The sequence below is a fragment of the Podarcis cretensis genome, assembly GCF_951804945.1.
Source record: "Podarcis cretensis genome assembly, chromosome: 15".
In the NCBI taxonomy this organism is placed as follows: domain Eukaryota; kingdom Metazoa; phylum Chordata; class Lepidosauria; order Squamata; family Lacertidae; genus Podarcis; species Podarcis cretensis.
Window position 1 is genome coordinate 23,106,952 of NC_137185.1, and position 23,247 is coordinate 23,130,198.

The 23,247-nt window shown below is 44.3% G+C and overlaps 1 protein-coding gene across 4 annotated transcripts in view; it reads right to left on the minus strand.

Moving 5' to 3' along the window:
* The window catches only part of GRIK4 (glutamate ionotropic receptor kainate type subunit 4), a 472,983-nt gene that overhangs the window by 9,145 nt on the left and 440,591 nt on the right, over positions 1-23,247 (minus strand). For 3 of the 4 annotated variants that reach the window (XM_079954667.1, XM_079954665.1, XM_079954666.1), the window contains 5 exons: positions 16,883-17,056; positions 14,851-15,016; positions 11,184-11,409; positions 6,927-7,055; positions 969-1,087 (listed from right to left, as the gene is read on the minus strand). In XM_079954667.1, the coding sequence (XP_079810793.1) occupies positions 969-1,087; positions 6,927-7,055; positions 11,184-11,409; positions 14,851-15,016; positions 16,883-17,056 (814 nt within the window). The remainder of the gene's footprint in view (positions 1-968; positions 1,088-6,926; positions 7,056-11,183; positions 11,410-14,850; positions 15,017-16,882; positions 17,057-23,247) is intronic. The other variant, XM_079954668.1, reaches the window with a different exon arrangement.

Genomic DNA, 23,247 nt, shown 5'->3' on the forward strand with positions numbered 1-23,247 from the left:
AAATCAAGACAGAACTGAAGGAACATCAGCATATTTGCAGCAAAGTTAAAGTCAGTAAATCAGAATCATTAGAGAGATATTTGATAAGTAACTTAAAATAATATGTCAAGTATTTATCATATAAATAGTTAGTTACTATATGCTAGGGATAAATATATCTTTTGATGGGACAAAAATATTTAGTTTAGTTTAGTTTCTATTGTTCCATGCTCCCAAACCCATGTGTGGGAAACTACAACTCACCACTCCCATGTACTAGGAAATTCACCGTCAATTCTACAACTTCGCTTAAATTTAAAATCTAAAGAACTAAATGGGCCATCATTGGACGATGAGCCACTGGTCTGATCCAGCAGGTTCATCTTAGGTTCTTATGTTTGTAACTTCTTATTCATTGGCAAAAGATTGGGAAATGTGAATACATCAAAATGAATGTGGAATGAGGAGATCAGGAAATAGGTAGCCATCTTGGTTTCTGGCAGTCGTATTCTGTGAACTTCTATTTTCAATTCTATTCCATCAACTATGAGGGCCGCTTCACATGTTACACAGTTTTCTGAACAAAAACTATATTCTCTTGCAGAGTGAAGCCACAGTTAATAATGGAGCTTAGCATATTGGACTGAGAAGGGGGAAGGGGGAAGAGACTGGCGTACAAAATGACCTACACGCAGATTACACGGCTGTTCCTACACAGAAGGGCTTTCCATATTAGAAATGTACCACGATGTCTACCATTCACACTGAAATACCAAAGCCATATTTCTTTATGCCCATATCCAGATTATTCACAGTCTTATTCCAAGCTCCACCACTGCATTCTCATAGGAGACATCACTCACTGAAACAATCAGTCTTATTTAGGATTTTCCTTACATTTGAGAACCCGTCAGATTGTTCGCTTGGTACCCAACACTTGTGAATCACGCTTGATAAAATGTTAGAATGTACACCTGGCGAAGGCTTACCTCAGAGTGTTCAGAGTGTCGGAGGTTCCATAAGAACTCAAGCATTGCCATAAAAATCGCTACGATTAAACCACATATCAGAACCACAAAGATTCCACCTATATTCTCCATTCCTAGTCCTAAAAAACAAAACAAAGAAAAAATAGGAAGAACAACAATATTAATATGCAGGGATTTTTTTCAGCTTGAAATCAGTTCCGGCACCTCTCAGGTGGCCGCCATTGCCATTCTAAGAGAATGAGGGAGATGTTCATGGTGAATACTGGCATCTCTTTTTCTAGAAAAATAGCACTGTTAATATGTTAGGCAAACTTTTAAGGAACTATTTTTATTATTCATTGGGGTGAATGGGCTGATCTAGCCCTTGGCTGATTGGGGGCAAGGCGTTAAGCTCACCGCTCCAACAGAACCTTACTATTCTGGTTTTACTGTCCAAAAACAGTGACTCAGGTGTTGCCGGAGAGCAAGAATCTGTCTTTGCTCAAACCATTACCCTTTTTGTCTGAACGTGAGCTAGAAGAGACCTAGCTGCACAGGGCAAACTGAGCTGTAAGTGTCCTGATGAAGCCTCTCTCTATTGACAGGCTGATTTACAGCAGTGCGAGTGGTGTGGTCCCACCGAGCACTCAACAGAGGCTGCTTTCTCAAAGCCCAGTAAGTGCTTGCCTGGCTTTGGGAAGGAGGCGTGAAGGCTCTGACAGGGTCCTAGAGTCCTACTTCCTCCTAATCCAGAATGCGGCAGCTAGACTGGTGACTGGGAGCGGCCGCTGAGACCACATAACACTGGTCTTGAAAGACCTACATTGGCTCCCAGTACGTTTCCGAGCACAATTCAAAGTGTTGGTGTTGACCTTTAAAGCCCTAAATGGCCTCAGCCCAGTATACCTGAAGGAGCATCTCCACTCCCATCGTTCTGCCCGGACGCTGAGGTCCAGTGCCGAGGACCTTCTGGTGGTTCCCTCAATGCGAGAAGCAAAGCTACAGGGAACCAGGTAGAGGGCCTTCTGGGTAGTGGCACCCGCCCTGTGGAACGCCCTCCTATCAGATGTCAAAGAGATAAACAACTACCTGACATTTAGAAGACTTCTGTTTTTAATGTGTGGCATTTTAATTTTAATTTTTAAATTTAATTTAATTTTAATTTTTAAAGTTTTTAATGTGTGACATTTTAATGTATTTTTAATCTTTATTGGAAGCCACCCAGAGTAGCTGAGGAAGCCCAGCCAGATGGGCGGGGTACAAATAAATTATTATTATTATTATTATTATTATTATTATTATTATTATTATTATACTTCCTCCTCAAAGCCGGGCAAATGCTTACTGGCCTCTTGGAAGGAGGTAGGAGGGCCCTAGGACCCTGCCAGAGCCTCACACCTCCTTCTCAAAGCCTGGCTGGGGGCTCCTGGGAGGGCATCAGATGGCCTTACACGGGGTGGCTTATTATCAAATTCCACCCCTGCTATCGATGTGAACAAGGGAACAATCCTGCCCTCCATTCAGACATGATTAGAGACACCTGTGCCAAGTGAGCATGGTAATACAGTGATGCCTTGGACCTAACCTGAAGCCTCAAACATGTGAAACACACAGTGCGAATACAAGAACGCCTTAGTTGTGAGTATCAAATGGTGCAGTAAGACTGACGAAGAGTTGGAATGCCTCCTGCACCATCACTGTGATTTAATGGTTGTGGAAAGAGAATGTTAGTTATACTCCCTTGCATATAAAGGGTATATCCATTGTGCCCTTGTGCTAGCAGATGGGCGAGTTTGAATATTGTGCAACCGAAGACTCCAATGCAGCAACTGCACTAGTGGAAACTCATTGCAGAAGAGATTTAGTTATTTCTTACTTATTTCATGAAATGTTTACAAAAACCCCTCAAAGCACCTGTTGTGCAACAAAAGTTGCCAGGAACCTGCTTATGCATTCTGCTGGCACAGAACATTTTGCCGGGGGGGGGGGGGGAAGTATACCACTAAATGACTTTAACTTAGTTCTAGATTGGAATCAACCAAGGTTTGTACAAAAACCTTGAAACTACTAAGCCAACACATGAAATCAGGAAATAGAAAGATAGCCATAGAGTGTTGGGGGCCCAGCTTCAGCAAGCTACAGTAGGATGAATTTCTCTTGTGATCCACCCTAAGATCTTTTGATGAAGGGCAGTATATAAATCATAATCATAATAATTATGGATGGACAGGTGGTTAAAAGTAAGTGTTCCTTTAACTCATCTGACAAATAATTTTTCACTACAGGTATACTTGAGTAGTTGATGGAATAGAGATAATATAAGCTATAAGAACAGTCAGATAAATTGTTCTCTACATATACCTTGCGTGGGTCAATGCTTTAGACATTTAACAAAGAGAAGCATGTAAATTAAAGAGTACGAAGATGACAATGGAATTATAACATTTGGTAGAAGTAACATCAGAGCATAGCATGTATTTTGATCTGTGACCATAGTGTACAACTATGGTTATTTTTTAAAAGTAGGATAAAGGTAAAGGTAAAGGTAACCCTGCCCGTACGGGCCAGTCTTGACAGACTCTAGGGTTGCGCGCTCATCTCACTCTAGAGGCCGGGAGCCAGCGCTGTCCGCAGACACTTCCGGGTCACGTGGCCAGCGTGACGAAGCTGCTCTGGCGAACCGGCACCAGAGCAGCACACGGAAACGCTGTTTACCTTCCTGCTATAAAGCGGTACCTATTTATCTACTTGCACTTAAGGGTGCTTTCAAACTGCTAGGTGGACCATGCGATCGGCAAGTCCTTAGGCGCTGAGGTTTTACCCACAGCGCCACCCGTGTCCCCAAAAAGTAGGATAGAGGAGATCTAATTTGAGATTTCCACTTTGTTCTTAGCTGTAAATAATGATGGAGGAGTCCTTTCCAGGGCTGCTTTTATTTGAAACAAGAACACAGAACATTTGAAGGGAAATGAATGTAGAGGAAAAATCAACTTGACATATGCTACAGATTGGATCCGAGACATGGCCCCCAAGTGATCAGGTTTCCTCTGTTTCTTTCTAGTGCTCTGCCTTCTATCTTTTATTGTTACCTTCAACCTTCATGCAGCTCCTTCAAATGCCATCCTTCCCCATATCTGTTGTTCCTCAAGGGAGTGAAAAGAAGGAATTTGAGAGTTTTAAGGCCTACTGTTACTCACTGCAGTCCTTTCAAATTCTACAGGGCCAACCCAATAGATACCATTCTAAGGTAAATTTTGGTATCACTCGGTTTCTTATTTCCCCCCTCTTAAGTTTACTTCTTCATTTTTCCGCATTAGTTTACAGATTATTATTTTTTAAAGAAGAGTCCTCATGAAAATTTAGTGCAAAATTCTCCTAAACTGCCCATTTTTATATGCAGTTCTGCCTAACTGGCACATTTTTGCAATAATGTATTTTGTATGTTATTTTCCCCAGGGCTTTTTCTAGAAAAAGAGGTGCTGGAACTTGCTGAGCTTTTTCAGGGGGAGCACCCAGCTAAAGTTGTTGAGGTTTTTTAAGAGGGAAAACCCCACCACCACACAGCAATGATTGCCATGCATTTTAATAATCTGAAGAAGTCCATTGCAAAATTCAGAGACATATAAGTGACAAAGGATGGCTGTGATTCAGCACACACACTATTTCAGAAAGTGCAGATTAGGTAGGTTCCTCTTTAAATGTGAACAGAATCAAACGTCTCCCCAATCCCTGGATCTAAGCAACACCTCTCTCTCCACCGCTGCTGCTTGTTACTTGGGTCTCAGATGGACTTATCTGTTGATTGAATTGATGACCACGAACCATTTGTTGGCTTGTGCCAAGATTATTGTGTACAACTATTAATCACCTAGGACACTTGTAAAATCTTCCTCTCCCCTCTGGAACAGTAAATCAAAGCTTGAGAATCGATGATTTATTGACTTAATCTCCGCACAGCTTTTAGACATAAAGCCTCACCACCACCCCTTATAAATCATTGACATACTTTGTTTTATTTTTTAAAGTATAGGGTCATTCCTCTCCATTGTTCTCCACCATCCTTTCAGAGGCACCTCTGGGATGTTCCTGCTGCTCAGTAAATCACACCTGTGTAAGCAGATGTGTTTCCAATAGGGCGGTGTAAGAAAGTAAGACGAGTGTTGTTGGACCAGATCAATCTAGCCCAACATTCTGTTCCAACAATGGCTGACCCACAAACAGGGCATGAGCACAACAGAACTCTCATACACAAATGTGCGCATACATGCACACACATTGGTAGAGCATGAGGCTCTTAATCTCAGGGTAGTGGGTCTGAGCCCCATGTTGGACAAAAGATTCCTACATTGCAGAGGGTTGAATTCGATAACTTTCACAATCCCTTCTAATTTTGTGATTCCAAGTGGTAAGAATTTTTGTTCCTGGAAGCAAAAGACTTGACTTCCTGTTCCTCCCACTGTGTACTGTAACAACTGCAAGCATTCGGATTGTACCAGAACAACTTTGATCCATGCCAAAGATCCATGATCTGCAGTACAATCACAGCTAGGCCTGCTCCTAGTCTCCCTTGCTTGCACTACAATCAGCCCACCTGCTGCTTTTTTTTCTGGCTGGGATTTGTCAAAGCCCGCTTTCTTCCTCTGCACTCCTGACTGAGTGACAGGTCTCTCTATCCCGCTTTTCCGCTTCCCTCCATGACAGCAGCAACCATTTCATAATTTATCAGTTTATTTTTGTCCCTTTGAAGCTCAGTTATATGTTTGAGATGTCAAGATAACACAATTAGCGTTCCATCTCCAGATGTCTGACGCTGGCCAGTCAGGCTCTGGGAAGTGCTTCCATAATGCAATCCTGTCTCTGCAAAAATGGTTAGAATGGCTAGAAATGGTTTAGAGTGAGACATGAAAAGCAAAATCATGTCAGCGTTTCAATACGAAATAATATATTCTAATACTTTGACAAAAGAATCAAGGAGATTCTTGTAGATCCCCCTCCTTACATCTTTAAAGATTTCAAACCTTTTCTGGGGGGAGCCGGTGGGGGGGGGGAAATTAGGGAGAAAATACAACCTATTTTAAAACTGTTTCTCAACCCCCCCCCCCATTTTCTCACCTCTGTGTTCAAGATCAGATTGTTCAGGTCATATAGCTTTCAGATGTCTGCTTTTTTCCCTTGCCCTGCATGGATTTGTACCCACAAGAAAATGATTTGGCAGATGATGGGCGTGTATTGCAACAACTGATTGTGTTTCTCCGTCATGCTTGATTTTCCTGCTTTCCCTTTCCTCCCCAGTCTTGCAAGGGTCAAAAAGACCCTTCCTATAGCCAGGAAACCTTTTATTATCCAATGAAAAGAAAACCCGTTCTGCTTGCTGCTGAACAACAACAACAACTAGCAATTGCTTTGGGCTGGCAACAGCTCCCAGTTGGGCGACACTGGCCTAAAGTCATGTATTTTACGGTGATTTGCATAACATTTCCGGAAGGTCTTGCCCTTGAGCTCCAGAGTTTTATTATTACTCTGTCACTTGCCCTCCCACTTCTAACCATTTTTAGCTTTGGACCATTAGCCAACAACCTCTTCTGATGAAGTCCCATTGTTGTTTTTAAAGGACTCAGGATCTGGACAGCATCCCCAGAGTGATCTATTTTCTGATGCCAATGCAGTGGCCATTCATTAGAAACCCGTTTGCCCTCTGCTTGCTTCCAATATTTGTCATTTGGCTCTTTTCCGCTCTCTTTGCCCCGGGCAAAAATACACAGCGTGAGAGGCACAGCAGCAGCCAGTGTTTCGGCTTTCTCCTCTCATTATTAAAGAAAGAGATCTCAAACCAGGAGGACTCTAAAATCCTTGAGCTGGAAAGGTGACACAGCCCTGGAGTCTGCAGTCGCTCTCATCGGTAATAACGACCCCATCCCTGTACATCTTCATTAAGGAACACAGACTGGAGGGAGGAAGAGAGACAGCTGTAAGTTTTACCTTTCGCTCGATGGTCCTCCTCTTTGGGGCACTGGCCTCCCGCCCACCACTTCCGTTTCAAGATTTCCAAGCGGTTGTTCTCCTGCAGCTGGAGAATGGCCAAGTCAAACTCATCGCGGAAAAGAGAACCTGCAAAGCCAAGAAGGCCCTTTTCAAAGGGGAGCAGAGAACGTGCCTGTTTCTTTCGAGTTTCTTTTTCAAATGCATAATTTACTTGCAGAGTTGAAATTTGCAAGGCTATCCCTAAACTTTGCATTGCTTTCAGCCTTAAAAAACACACACCAAGCAAACACTTCAGAAAACCTGGACTGCGGAGAGCCCGTTGCAACTCCACTCGTAGCTTGCAACAGAAGATTGCGTAGCATTAAGAAATACCCATATGGAAGCAGGTCCCAAACTCTGAATGCAATCTCTGAAAACATCATGAACTGAAGAGCAGTGCTTCTGCTCCTGTACGCTCCTGTCTCCTTGAGAATCCTACTTATGTTTGATGATGAAAACTATCAACCACTCATATTCTAGAGAGGGACAGGCATTTACTCATTACATACTGCTGTGTGCTTTGTGTTTCCATTCCCGCTTCCTCCTTAGGAAAGCAGGGAATAGGTAGACATGTACTGTTTTTCCATAATAACCACAAGAAACATGATTTCTTATCTCTTAGAGGCCCAAAGAGAATTCTGCAGTGAGCAAGGACATCACGTCCCCCGACTTAGCACTGTGGATTACTGTATCCAATTCAATTGAAAACTCTCTTTAGGGCTGTTAATTCCCATGTAGGAGTGGGCTCCTGTACATTCACCGACTTGTCAAGGACTAACAACAGGATTTACTAGACATGATTGCAGCAAGACATGTTTTCAGTTTGTTAAAATATAGGTTGCTGCTGAGCAAATATAAAAATGGGAAGATGGGGAGAGATGAAGGGGAATTTAGTGTGGGGAAGAGTGGGCCAAAGGGGGATCGCTGAACCGCACCTCAATTCAAGTTGTACCCCCTCCCTCTGGCAACTTTCCCAGCTGTTTCCCTCCTGGCCTAAGAAGGTGCCTTTTACCAAGTCAGACACATTGTTCCGTTTAGCTTGCTATTTTCTACACTACTGGCAGCAGCTTTCCAGAGCTTCAGAAAAGCCACTTCCGCCCTACAGAGGAGGTGGGGTTGTGGGCTTCACGGCCCCAGCCCCACGTGATTGGGGGGATTCCCGGCTGTGTCACACCCTGGTCAGCCAATCGACTGGCTCTGGGGGCGTGGCCTGCCCTATTTAAGGCAGGAGGTGGCCGGGGATCTCCCTCTTTCCCCGCCTCCCAGCTGTTCCTACTTTTCTCACCCTCCCGCCCTATAAGGTTTCCGTTCCTTGACCTTGCTATGGACCCTGGTTGGTCGCTGTTGAGGGGCCTGGTAGGAATTTTTCCACTTGGCAAATTGGCACCAGCAACTTAGTTTTTGCCTGTCTTGTAGCAAATCGTCACAACTTTCTTGGTATTGGCGGTTAGGCATTGGTATTGCTCTGTAGTTGGAAGAGGGGAGGAAGCGCCATCACCTGCCCCGCATATTGAAGGGTAGTCCAATAAGGGATTCCGGGGGGCATGGCCCTCTCCGAAGCCTAGGGAGGTGAGAGCCTAAGGCATGCCCACAATCGGTGGCCCAGGGGGAGTTCCTAGTTGATGTGCATCAGCAGGACTCCCCCTACTGGTGGTTAACCCTTCCCGGACTTCAAGCGGACAGCTGAAGCCGGATATAGTCGGTTAGGACCCATGCCTAGGTCAATACCGCTCATCACCTGTAACTAATAAAGCTGCGGCCTTAATTAGCCCATTAACCGTAATAATTGTGTCATGTATCTTTATTTCCATGGGGGGGGGGGACTCGCCATGCAATGGGTCATCTTCCCCATCCCTCGTGGGGCATGCTAGAGATTGAATCTGGGACCTTCAGCATGCAAAACTAGCACTTTCCCCAAGGAAGAAAGTCCCACATGGAGAAAAATGGCTGGAGGAAAGGGTTTTTTTTTTGGGGGGGTGGGGGTGGAAGAATCAGGTAAATGGGCCAGTATCCCTTCCTGCCCACTCCTTTCCCCCATGGAATTGCCCTCCTTTAACCCTCCTGCTTTATTTGTTCAGCAGCAATCCACATTCCAACACCTGGATTGTGCAGTTGTCATATCTAGTTAGGTGCTCAGCAGGCCCAGCTTCCTTCACCGCAGAGCTGTGACAGTGCTGAAGTCGTGCGATGCAGCTGTCAGAAAAAAGGATGCTTGGGCTCTTTCGGTGCCGCAGCAAGGTGAAGACAGATCTGCTAACTTCCTTCTTGACACAAAGCTCTTGAAGGAACAAGACTCCCTCCAGAGCAGGAAGTGGAAGTTTGCTCATCTCATGGCAAAAGCATCTCCATACTCCATACTCATTTCAAAGCAGCCATAGTCACCTCTTGGGTTCATCCTCATGCTTTTATCACACAGAGCTTTTCAGTTTTCAATTGCAATTCTGACAAAGCCCTTAAATGAGCCCATATGCGGACATGGGTCACATCCACGCCATTCATTTACAACGCATCCCCACCCACCCTGCAAAGAATCCTGGGAATGGTCATTTGTTAAGGGTGGTAGCTCTGTGAAGGGGCAAGCTACAGTTCCCAGCATTCTTTGGGTTGTTTTTTTTTGGGGGGGGGGGGTAGCAATGTGCTTTCAATGTATGTTGTGAATGTGCCCAATGGCAAGAGAACCTGCTCGTCGTCAGGTGCAGCAAACAATTGATGCAACCCCCACTTCTGTTACTACGCCCCTACCAATTCCATTCAGTTTTTTTCCTCTGCTAAATCAGATTGCTACCACCTCCATTACTGTCCACGGATCAGATAAAAAGAAATCCCAGGATAAAACTGATCTGCTCTGCAGCATGGGAAAATTCTGAATGGGATCAATTTCTGAATACCTGGGAGTGTCAGCTGATCTTCAGCATACCACACACACATGATGCGTAACAGAATACAGTTAGGGTAATTTAACACAGAAGGAGAGGTTAAGTTTAAGGTTCACCAAACTGTTGAATTAACTTTGCTTTGGGGACATGAGTCTTAATGTGCAACGCTGGCAACCAGGGCTGGAGGAGAGATCTGCTATAAAAAGATTTAAAGAGGAGATTTGGCAATTCTGCCCTGTTCAATATTTGACCGCACTGAACTGCCTCTTGCATCAAACATCTACTTATATTTAAGGGTGTTTTTTTTTAAGCCTAACTATATGCAATATTTTTTGCCATATATATGCGCATAATACCTATAAAAGAGCATATTTTATAAGTAGCAATATATACCTATTTTATACAGTTATATGCATATTTTTAGGTACTGGTTACTTTAGGAAACCTGGAGTATGTATTCACGTAATATGCATATTATGTCTTTAATAATTCACATAATAGATACAAGAATTAACCCATCATTTTAGCAGAACTGGTGGTGGTGGGAAACCCCACTCTCTGACTTCTCATAAAGATCAAGGTGTGAGACAGGAATTAGAGACAGTAAAATCTAAAGATAAGCTCGACAAAGATTTTCAGACGATTCCATTCCTACTGGCAACCAATAGGATCCCTCCGGTGTGATTTCTTTGTTCTACTCTGTGCCGTTGCACAAGTTCCATACATTTCATTGAATATGAACTGGGAAATGTTTGGGTAGATTGTGACCCATTAAACTTAAATTGTCGAAGCTCAGTCAGAAAATTAGGAATGGGAAAAGAATCAAGAGCAGCTCTAGCTGTCTTTGAAGCTGTAGGTGGCCTTTGGATGTTGTATTTTTAACTTCTTTAAAGCATGAGTTCCCTCTTTTCATCCCTGCCCTTGCCGCTTGCTATTTGCAATCGTGTTTCTTACTAATCAACTTGGGAAAACATAGAACTGCTGCTTAAAAGGATAACCAAGCAGGTAGCATTATGGAGAGCCCAAAAGGACCTAATGTATCATCTGCAGGTTCCCCAAATGACCTCTAGTGAAGATTTTCCTTCTCCCTCCAGCCTGAATCTAGTCTGAACAAAGTGTAAATAATGTAAGCGGAGTCAATGGAATATTTCTAAACCTTTCATCTAGGTTGCCACCCAGATGAATGCATTCATCAGGCAATGGTCTATTTGAAGCCCAGTGACACACAGGAGGGCTGCAGAAATTATCTGGCTTCCTGTTCTGAAGCTCTTCCAGCCTATTCATACCCTAATCCTCCACAGACAGCCCAAAACAGCTAGAATTTTGCTTCACTGCCTACCGACTGGCATGCCAATCCCGTAGCCCTTGGTGTCCAGAAGGCCCCCGACCTGCGTGAGGTTGCAATTGCGCTGGCGATAATACTCGTTCATGGTGGACTCCAGGAGGAAGGCATAGTTGGAGTTGAGCACGCGTGCGATCCCTTCCTCTGTGCTCTTGACAAAGACACTCGGCTGCTTGGAGTACATGTAATTCCACATCCGCTGGTATGTCTGGTACCGAGAATTCTGAAAAACAAAGAAAGAGAAGCCACGATTCAATGGGAATCCTGCTCCGGGATCAACATATTGGCCTGCAATGTTCAGAACGTCCCATTCATCAAAGGGGGAAGGTGGGTTCCCTCTCCTAAAACTCACTCTCAGCTCCAGCTTGGCCTCAGTTATGTATTTCATGTACATATTCAAAGCAGTGATTGCAAACCAGAAGTTATTAAAACAAGCTAATTGAAAGAGCAACAACACTGCAATTCCTGAGACTGATACTAAAAGGCAGCAACAGAACAATGAAGGCAAGGCTGGTTAAAATTCAAAAATAGAATAAAATAAGGAAAAAATATTGACAGCACACATAAAAGCAGGAAGAAATGAGGCCCCTCTGAATCTTCCTAGTGTAGGAATTCCACAGCTATGAAGCCACTACAAAAAAGGCCCTGCACCTGATATCTACCAAGCATAAGGCCAGTGGAGGTGAGTCTGAGGGCATGGCCTCTGTAGCTGACTGACGTCTCAGGCAGGTTCATATGGGTAAAGGTAGCAAGTTTTCATGTAACCTGGTTCCATATTAAAGGGTAAAGGGACCCCTGATCATTAGGTCCAGATGTGACCAACTCTGGGGTTGCGGCACTCATCTCGCTTTATTGGCCGGTGTACAGCTTCTGGGTCATGTGGCCAGCATGACTAAGCTGCTTCTGGCGAACCAGAGCAGCGCACGGAAATGCCGTTTACCTTCCTGCCGGAGCGGTACCTATTTATTTACTTGCACTTTGACGTGCTTTCCAACTGCTAGGTTGGCAGGAGCAGGGACCGAGCAACGGGAGCTCACCCCATCGCGGGGATTCGAACTGCCGACCTTCTGATCGGCAAGTCCTAGGCTCTGTGGTTTAACTCACAGCGCCACCCTCGTCCTTGGTTCCATATTAGTTAGGGCCTTAATGGCTAATACAGGAACTGCAAAGTTTGGAAATCTAACCTTGGAAATCTAACCTAAATCTTGGAAATCTAACCTTTAAATATGGCCATCAATCAGTTAGAACCTGGGCATGAGGGCAAACAAACATTGCTCAGTTGTTTTCTCAGATGCAAGTGATCAAGCCTTAAGCCTACCTAGAGGCCATAACATCTGATCTGGAGGACCTATTAGTTAACTGCAGGTGTTTGGAGGCTGCTTAGAGTAGCTCATTAGCAAGTGGAGAGCATTCTCCACATGGCTCAGAGCTAATTTGTGGCACTCGAAAAAGGTTTGGAGCCAAACGTCAGCGCCAGATTCCAATCCTGGAACAGATTGCCTCTCTGCAATATCTCAGCCATCGAGCATCTCAGAGAGAGTATCCAACATGGATGCCATATCTTTATTAGGACCCAGCAGAATGTCATGAAATAATGAGAGTTCTTCTTCATGACATTTAGGTTGGTCCTAATTACGTTACTGTGACTTTTGGATATTTTTCTATCAGACCAACAACACTTCCGTGAATGTTGTTGGTTTCCAACCTCTCTACCTGGTTCTCAGTTTCTAAATAATGGAGAACTTGGGATTGAGCACCACACTTGCAGTTTTGTCAAAACAACCCTTTCTGAACCCAAGTTGCAAACATTGTACGGCTTTGGTTCAGCTAAAAACAAAGTGAGAAAAGCTCTCTCTCCACTCTGGCACTTCGACGTTTAATAAATAATTCCTGCTCAGAACTGTGCACCATGGAAGTTCTGCACAGGTATTAACTCATTCATGCCTACCTGCTTCTCCATCGGCAAGGCAGCCTCATCTTTGGAAGGTGGTTCATAACATAGCTGAAAAGAGCTTTGAGCACCCCGTTGCCTTGAGCTTGTCCATGAGAAACCCAGCCTCAGAGGGATCCCCATTCTCTGAGGGATTATCCATACTTCCTCTTGTCCCACTGCTTCTCCCCAGGGAAAACTGCTCTTTAGCGCCCAGTCAGAGCAAAAGACAAGTTGGGTTTTTCTTGGGATTGATGTTTGCTCCGATTTAGCACTTAAGAGTGGGTTTTCCCTGGAACAAACAGAAGTGCGGGCGAGCCCTGAGTCTCTCCAACCAGCTTTTCCATCCCTTTCCACTCATTCTTACTGCATGGCTCTCTGTGGCTCCCGCTGGCTGTCTACACTCTAACAACGCTTTCTTTTTTAATAGCACTTCATATATGCACAGTGTGGTCTACTGTTTGGAATGTTGGGTGAAGAATTGAAGCCAACGTTCAGATCCTTGCTCAGCTGTAGAGGTGACTGTGTGACTTCCATAGAGGAAGAACAGTATAAACATGCCATAAATAATCCCCTCGCTAATTTTATTAAATCTGAGTCATTGGGGAAGATGATTGATACTTGTTCTTTAATATAACAGAACTTACTGACATTTCTATGGGCCCATTGGAAGGTCTTAGACTCACCTGGTAGAAGGACCTACAACTGAAAATAGATGTTTGTAAGTGGAATGCAATATGGATGGGCGCCTAATCCCTTTAAATCAGCCTCAGTTTATATAAGGAAATGTTCCATAAAAATTCTGCACATGGGGCATCATACTCCTGTGCAGCTTTCTCATTTGACATCAAGCACTCTAAAGGGTTGTTGGTGTGGGTGAGGTAGCAGGGGGACATTTTCCCACTTATGGTGAGAAAGCTCTCTGGCAACCAAATTTGGGTCTGATGTTTTTGAAGAAATGTAAGAAATAAACAAATACTCAATTCAAGCCTTCTCATACGTTGCTCTTTTGAACTTGTGAGATGACCAAACAGCAATTTTTCAGTCTAAGGAACTTCTTATATGGACGCTGGCTGCAGCGAAAACTTGTTTGGCTCAGAAATGGACGACGCCACAGGACTTAAACCTCTCCTTGTGGTATAAGAATATGTGGGCTCCTGCTACTGCAGAGAAAACAACTCACAAACGGTGTGTTTCTATGGGTAAGGAAGACCTGGAACATTTGTAGGGTTTTTTTGTGGGATTTAATTACATACATGTCAAATCCAGACATACAAAACTCTCTTCCTCCACCCAATCACAAAATCTGGCTTTCAAGATGTGTTTTGCTGCTTTTATTTTTCTGCATCATTTGCTCTCTATTTAGTTGGGAAATGCAAACTCTTGACTGTTCCTTCGTTTTGTAACTTTGATTATGTCTTTTTGTTTGTCTGTATTTCTATTTTACATTAATAATAAAACTACTATGCAATCTCCTGTAACTCTGCCTTCCCCTGGGAGGACTGTACTTAATGTTTTATTTTCTGAGTGCTTGAGTCAGCTTTTAGTAAGACAGCGCAGGGGTTATAAAGAGCACTGAAGGCTTGTTAAACTGAAGTACCTGTGCATGTGATGCAGATTAGGGTAAAAGATTCTGTAGCAACAACTAGATGGGGATCTGCGGTACCATAGGCATTTAGCTCTGATGGATAAAAGGCTCATGCCTTCCTCACTATCAACACAGCAAAAGCTTACCTGGAAAAAAGTCATGCTGGAACCTCCGTGGATTGTGCCGTACTCTATCGCCGTCTGGTCTGCAAGGTCGTCTACTGATTCTATGGGCACATCCATGCGCTGCACGGTGAGGAAGGCTGCCAGGTTGGCTGTGTAGGAAGAGATGATGATCAAAGTGAAGGCCCACCTGCAGGGACAAGAAAAAGGAGGCAAAAGACAAATGGACATCTCCACACTTTGTCTATATCTGAGAGCTACTTCCCCTTTCTCCTGAGGGGGGAAAAACCCCCTGGGACTCAGCTACATTAGTCAAGAAACAGCATTTTAATGCGTTATAAACATGTATCACCAGTTGGTGCCAGAGAACAAATTTTTTTTTAAAAAAAAATCTAAGCAATTTTCCATAGCGTGTTTCCCCCCCTTTTATTATAATGATTGAATTTCTGACTTATTGAATTTCTGACTTGTTTTTTCCTTGTGTGTAACTTCATCCTTGGTTTTGAAAGATGCTGAACATTCACAGTTCCTACAGAAGGATTCTGTGGAAAGCTCCACAGTGCCATGCTCAAGTAAATCAAAAGAATGTTGGTTTGAAGCAGAAGAAGTCAGATTCTACTCAGTTGTGGAATAATGAGAGATGCACACAACCTGGAATTGATGGAGGCCTCCAAGAGGAAGCAACAAAGCGTCTTGCAGCACCTTCAAGACTGACAACTATTCCACAATAATTTTTTCAGGGCTGGAGCCAACACTTCACAAGCTCCACAAACTTTGGAGTAGAGTTTGAGGATGTACTGGGGGCTGCAGGGGAAAGGAGAGAAGGATGAATTTGCATTGCACAAGTGAAACTAGTTGTCTGGGTAGAAGGGCAGCGCTGGATGCAACCCTCAGTCTTTAAGGTCCCACAAGACTCTCTGCCATTTTCGCTGCAGGAGATTAACATAAACCCTCTATAAATGGTTGCTTCCAAATTTAGTTCTTGGAGGAACCACTCCCTCCTACCCATCTCTCTATCAGTTCTCTTTCTATGGGACAGATGATGTAACAACAAATCAAGGTGGGATTTGCCCTTTTGTGCTTATAATCAGGACTGCAAATATTCTGTATCTAAAAACACAAATGTTACAATAAGGAAATTCATATTCTGAAATCACAATCATGCAGAAAAAAGTTTATTTTTTTATCTAAATATTCTGCAGAGTGAGCTTGCACAGGTGGAGCTGGTGGTTTTGCTCCCTATCTTGCTACCCCCATGTCCATGAAAATTGGATTTGGGGGGCAGAAGTGCATGATTTGTGCTTGCACAGTTGGCTTTTGAGGACCAAACCATTTTTCTGTTTCCAATAATTATGTTTTGGTTTGGTTTTTAATCAAGGAGGCAGATCTTGAATGAAGGCATTTGGAAAATATGGAGACAATGTAGTTGAAAGGAATGGAACGGAAGATGAAAGGGCATGGAGGCAGAGGGTACTATGGTCAGCAGAGTCGAGAGATTGGACATCCTAGCCAAAAAACCAAGCACTGTTCAGAACTGAAAATATCCATCTCTTTCTCAAAACAACTCCCATGTTTCTGAGTCATCGTGCCTAATGCATTTTGAAGATTCAGAGTGCAATCCAGACGACTAGATGGAAAAAACATGTTTCCTACTAGCATAATCAACTTCTGGATCGGTGTAATACACATAGTCTTGTTTATAGTTTTGGAAATGGATGGTGCTACTTGAAAGGCAAAAAGCTTGAAGGATTCTGGAAGAAGGATTGACTTATCCACAGGGAAACCTAATATGCAAGACATCTCCAAATGTACCTGTCACAGAAGATAAGGATTGGTCACTGTAAGAACAGGATACTGGACCGCATGGGCCCTTGGCCTGACCCAACTGCGCTCATCTTATGTTCTTATTCAGAGTCCCATCAGTGCATCATGGCCTGTACATTACCCATCTTCTATTCTACCACAAGTTACAAAAATAGTTTGTGGGAAACCATCCAAGTTGGTGAAGCTACAGCAAACGATTACAGAGCAAAAGATTACCTCTGTGATTTCTTACCAGACTCCACTGACGCAGCGCGTGGACAGAGCCCGAGGAGCGATGGTCGATCCTTGCTGCATGAACCCACCGACAGGGAACCACAGGCTGTTGCCAAGAGAGTACTGATTAACGAGCAGGTTGCATCTCCCTTGGGAGCAGGGGTGGGGGCTGTACCACTCGTAGGGCGTCAATCTACGGCATCGAAACATAAGACATCCAATTACACTGGAGTGCAAACACTGGGAAGGAAGCAATCATCAAAGTCCTAACTTTCCTGGAGGCAGGATTTCTCCGTTATTTTACTGGCAATTGGTACCAGGGGGGTCTTGCAATGCAAGGCAGCTGATGGGGCTTAAGTGCGCTTTATAAGATTACAATCAGCTTGAAACCAAGAAAGGGCACACAACAGACAGCTTATGCATTGCTTGTGCCTTCATCGTAGCTTCATTCACTTCCTCCAGGTTTAGTTGTTCCATGCTCAAAACGGGAATTTACCTACTCCCGATTCCAGTCCCGGTTCCAGGTTTTGGATGACTCTCAGATATGATGCTATCGGTGGGGTCCCTTCTCTGAACACACCCACATCATCTTTCTCACCAGTGTTGCTAGTGCCCATTGGCTTTCATCTGTCTCCAGGCCAAAACATCACCGCCTAACAGAAGTGGAGGATGTGATGTGCAGAGGCTACCATTTGCTAACTCAGAGAGGGCAGGTGAACAGGCACCAACAGCAAGGAGGAGCAGTAGGCTCCAGAGATTGGCAGAAGCACCTCTTCTGAGATGTGCTCAATGCTACAGACCTCTGATGCCAGCCCTGCTCTCCCTAATTCAGTTCTTTGGGATTAGAAGCTGCAACTGGGAGCATCTTCCCTGGACTGGCCTTGCCCACCCAAGCTGGCCACTGGATGCTCCCGGAAAGGGATCTCCTTTCTTAGCAGCAAGGCTTTCCTGGCTCTGGTGCATTCCTGTTTCCTTTGGCTTTGCTTTTTGGTCTGCTTTGGTCTTGGCTCCAACTACTGACCTACTCCATCTTCTGAATCCTGCTTATTCCCACAGCTCTGATTCCCTCTCTCCTCTCTGAGCTTCTGGCTCATGATTCCTCTCAGATGGCTGCCTACAACCCAGCACTGACAGCACCAGACATTAAATTTGGGGAAAGTCCCTTGAAACAGCACACATGTGAACACCTGCTACAATAAGTATCCACTTCTGTTGGTGTGTGTGTGTATGCAGGGTGGCACCCTGCTCACAGGCTGTTTCCCTAACCATGCACATTTTGTGTGTGTGTGTGTGTGTGTGTGTGTGTGTGTGTGTGTGGTGTTGGAGGAGACTCTTGAGAGTCCCATGGACTGCAAGAAGATCAAACCTCTCCATTCTTAAGGAAATCAGCCCTGAGTGCTCACTGGAAGGACAGATTGTGAAGCTGAGGCTCCAATACTTTGGCCACCTCATGAGAAGAGAAGACTCCCTGGAAAAGACCCTGATGTTGGGAAAGATTGAGGGCACAAGAAGAAGGGGACGACAGAGGACGAGGTGGTTGGACAGTGTTCTCGAAGCTACAAACATGAGTCTGACCAAACTGTGTGAGGCAGTGGAAGACAGGAGTGCCTGGCGTGCTCTGGTTCATGGGGTCACGAAGATTGGACACGACTAAACAACTAAACAACAACAAGGTCTGAGAAGACCTCTGTGCATGCAACTGATGGGGCACAGGAATCTACATGTTTGGTGAGCTGAGAAAAGCAGGACAGCTCTAGGTCAGGTGTGTGACCATGCATGCATGTGGCAGAGTGAGGTGTGGGAAAATCTATTGATTTCAGTTTCTCTCAGTCCCCCCCCCCCAGTCTTAAGACGAGTTATTCATATTTCCACAACTTTTTACACTTTACTTAAAAAAAAAATCTCATGAAAATTCATCAGAATTTTTGCAAAGCAATTTCACCTAACAAAATTCCTTTATATGTCATTTTCACTCATGTATGCAATTTTATGCACCCTTTGCCTCAGTTATTTCCTTTTTTTTTAGCATGCACTGCTTGACTGGAGAACTGCATTGCAAAATTCAAAGAACTGCATTGCAAAAATTCAGAGGAGTGTGACTTCTGAAGGCCAGCTGACATAATGCCAGTGATCTGATTCATGCTCATGTTACGTGTTTCATAAGTCTATGTAAATATGTGTGGAGTCAAGCAGGGGTGGGGAGGGGGCTGGATGAGAAATAGGAGCATGATATCTCTTGTGGGAACTGTGCAAAGGGCTCAGTCTGGGGTTTTGTGTTTTTTTTAGTTACCTGGGTCAGAGAGAAAAGGGGCACTTTTACTTAGCTTTTTAAAAGGAAAACTCCTGGCATTTGATTTTTTTAAAAAATGTTTTAATCCAATAGTTGCTTGCAGGGTATAGCAGCTGCAAGACAGAAATGCTCCTCCCTAGCAAACACTTGCAAGATCCCCTCACACTTGCAAAGGAATGTGTGTTCATGGAGGCATCATCTCCATTTAGGTGGATGTGGAAGGCTTTATAAATCAGTTTAGGCCAGCAACATTACAGTGGTGCCTCGGGTTACAGACACTTCAGGTTACAGATGCTTCAGGTTAAAGACTCCGCTAACCCAGAAATAGTGCCTCAGGTTAAGAACTTTGCTTCAGGATGAGAAAAGAAATTGCACAGCAGCGGCGGTAGGCCCCATTAGCTAAAGTGGTACCTCAGATTAAGAACAGTTTCAGGTTAAGAACGGACATCCGGAATGAATTAAATTCTTAACCTGAGGTACCACTGTATTCTGTAATGTCCTTGCTGTTAATAGAAGCAGCTTCTCAAGAAACAAGTGTCAAATTTGCTACTCTTAGGGTGTTTCAAGACTCTTTTTGAGGGGGATTCAATCATGTAACGGTAAATTCTGTTTGCGCACTTGAAGCTGATCTGGAGCTCTTGCACAACAAACCTGCTTCCCTGTCCCCCCCCCCAAAAAAAAAGGTCTGAACTTTTTGGGAAGTGATGGGAAAATGCAATGCAAAGTATGGGATAACATATGTGTTGACACCCTGTACAGTGGTGCCCCGCAAGACGAATGCCTCGCAAGACGAAAAACTCGCTAGATGAAAGAGTTTTCCGTCTTTTGAGGTGCTTCGCAAGACGAATTTCCCTATGGGCTTGCTTCGCAAGACGAAACGTCTTGCGAGTTCTTGCGAGTTTTTCCCTTTCCCCCCCTTTTTCTAAGCCGCTAAGCCGCTAATAGCCGCTAAGCCGCTAAACCGCTAATAGCACTAATCCGCTAAGCTGCTAATAGCCGTGCTTCGCAAGACGAAAAAACCACAAGACGAAGAGACTCGCGGAACGGATTAATTTCATCTTGCGAGGCACCACTGTAATCTAATCTCCCTGCAAACAGATCAGGATGCAAGCTCAGTAAGCCAGTTGTCTGGAAGTGCCCCTTGAGACTTGAGCTTGAAAATAGCTCCAGGACTGGCTAAGATTGTTTAAAAGCATGGGATTTTATGTGGCTTCTTTCCCTCTGCCTGCCCCTCTGCGACTCAAAGAAAATGGCTCTTTATTGCTAGAGGATATTTCATTTGGTGTTGAAAGAGAGGTCCTCTCTTTTATGTGTATGGAGAGAGAGAGAGAGAAAACAACAACAACAGCAACCCATCACCCTGTTTGTGACAAACACACTGACCCAGGTGTCACAGCTTTCAGCTGGAAACACCTGATCTACCTGACATTAGCTGGGTGTTATCTGAAGCCCCTGTCTCCTCTCCAACACAAATCAGTACTGACACCTTTGGAAAAAGCATCAAGAGAAGCCGTATCTCAGTGTAGACAGGGTCTGGCTGTGTTATCAAACAGTTTTAAACGCTGCACGATGCTGAAAACCATTACAAGCTCATGAATTCGACAAGTTCAGCTGCACCAAGGGACCCTCAAGGGACGGCACGCTTCCATTTTCATAACAGTATCGCAGCTTTTGTAGTGTTATTACGGCACCTGCAAACGGCGTTGGAATCTCTGGTGCCTGTTTCAGACACTGAAGGGATGTGGTTAGAATGTTTGAGAACTCTGCTTACTAGACTAGAAAGAGCCACAACAACGCTCAGGCAACAGAAAGTTTTGTTTTATCATCTGCGGCAGATGATAATAGGAGTTGGGGGACGGGGGACGGGGGTCCTCCCCAGGCTTTGCAAATTCAACACCTTATCAGCATGAGCAATGGGCAAGGATGGTGAGAGGCGCTGGGGAGCGTGTGTGTGTCACAGTTTCTGAAACCCTTTTGGGTGTACATCAACATTGAAAGAAAATGGCTGAATGAATTTTTTGGTGCGAAGAGCCTTGAAGGAACTTGTAGCTGTGATCTGCAGATCAGAAGCTTTGAGTTTAATCCACTTAGCATCTTGGTATTAAACAAGTAAGTGTGTGTGTGTGTGTGTGTTTATTTAAATAAGTCCCACTGATTTCAAGTGTGGATGTTATTTCCAGAAGACTGAAATTCTGAGCACACTTATCAAGGAAGTAAGTCCCACTGAACTCATTTTAACTTCACTGCCAAGTAAACATGGATAGGATGAGGCTCTAAGTATGCTTAGCACTGGTATGGTAATCCAGTTTAAATTCTAAAACAAGTGGATTCCCCCCTCAGCCACCAGTCTTAGTTAGTTTGAGGTTAAGGTTGTATTTGCTGTTTTCAGAAGTAAATCCGGAAATCAATATTTAAATGAACAGATGTTTCCTTAAATAGGCAATCATATACCAAGAGCCTGGCTGGCTGGTTCAGGCAAAAGGACCACCTAGTCCAGAATCTCCTTCTCACAGTGGCCAACCAGAGCCTTTTGAGCACAACCACCCTCTTCCCACTTGTGATTCACAGAATTCTGCAAGCCTGGTGCAGAGCACGTCCTATGCATATTTACTTGGGAGTGATTCCCACTGAATCGAGTGAGATTTATGCAATCCCTAATTGATTGAGTTGCTCAGCTGGTTAGAGCGCGGCGCTGATAACGCCAAGGTCACAAGTTCATTCCCCGTATGGGACAGCTGCAAATCCCTGCACAGCAGGGGGGTGGACTAGAATGATCCTCAGGTCATCTACAATTCTATGGTTCTGTGATTCTATGAAATGTTCTTAGTATAGTAGTTCTAATCCAATGGTCACCAATGGGTCTATTGCAGTGTGAACTGGTTGGCTATGAAGGCCTGATCCTGCAATGTGATACATATAGAGGGGTATGACTCATCCTGCCCCTCTTGCAGCTGGGCGCCCCATTGTTTTAGCTGGTGAAATTCTCTTATGCTCCAGGACTGGGCTGTTAAAACCCCTCCACACTCAATTAGTTATATTTACTGTAAAGCTTTCAAATGATTTGCTGAAATTCATGTTTTGCATCTTTTTTCCCACATGTCCCACATGTGACCACCTCTCCCCCCCCCGCCCCCTCCAGGTAAACACAGAGGTTCTTAATCTTTGTTTTGTTGATTCAAGCAAACTCTAGGTAAATAGAGCAATCAGGAGGGAGGCTTGTTTTGTTTGCACAGTATTTTTTTACAGCAGATGTGTAATTTATTTCACTGTGTTGTTGCTGCAAACCAAAATCCAGCCCCCTGTTTCAAAAGGCACATTCTGAAATTTTGGAAATTCCGTAAGTTTACTTACTCTACAACCCCTCCCTCTAAACCCACACCCCAATAAATGTGTGTTCTCCCTTCCATTTCTGCCGGTTTTCACAGCGAGCACTTAAAACATCTAGTTTTAAAAAAACACCTGCCATGGATTTCATATCCAAACAGTGCAATGTGCTATCTGTTTGCACTTTATGGATGTTAATCTCTGAATTTCCCCTCTTGAGGTTTCAAGGCTCCTTCCGTATGGGCAGCACCAAACCAGCCCAAATGCAAACCAATCCTCTGGATCTGTCTTCCGCTGCTGCCTGTCCTATTGCTAGTTCTTCCAGTGTGTGCAACAAGGCACACACAGGACAATGCATTAGACCTGGAAAATGCCCCCAATGTATATTTTGGTATTTCACCCATTGTAAGAGGGGCCCACTAGAACCCCTGTGGTCCACAGATGTCCTTTAATTTACAAAGCAGGAGTGTATATCCAGGGGCTCAACAGTTAAGGCATAACTGTGCTACGGGTGGCACTGTGGGTTAAAACACAGAGCCTAGGACTTGCCGATCAGAAGTTCAATGGTTCAAATCCCTGCGACGGGGTGAGCTCCCATTGCTTGGTCCCTGCTCCTGCCAACCTAGCAGTTTGAAAGCACATCAAAGTGCAAGTAGATAAATAGGTACCGCTCCGGCAGGAAGGTAAACGGTGTTTCCATGCACTGCTCTGGTTCGCCAGAAGCAGCTTAGTCATGCTGGCCACATGACCCAGAAGCTGTACACCGGCCA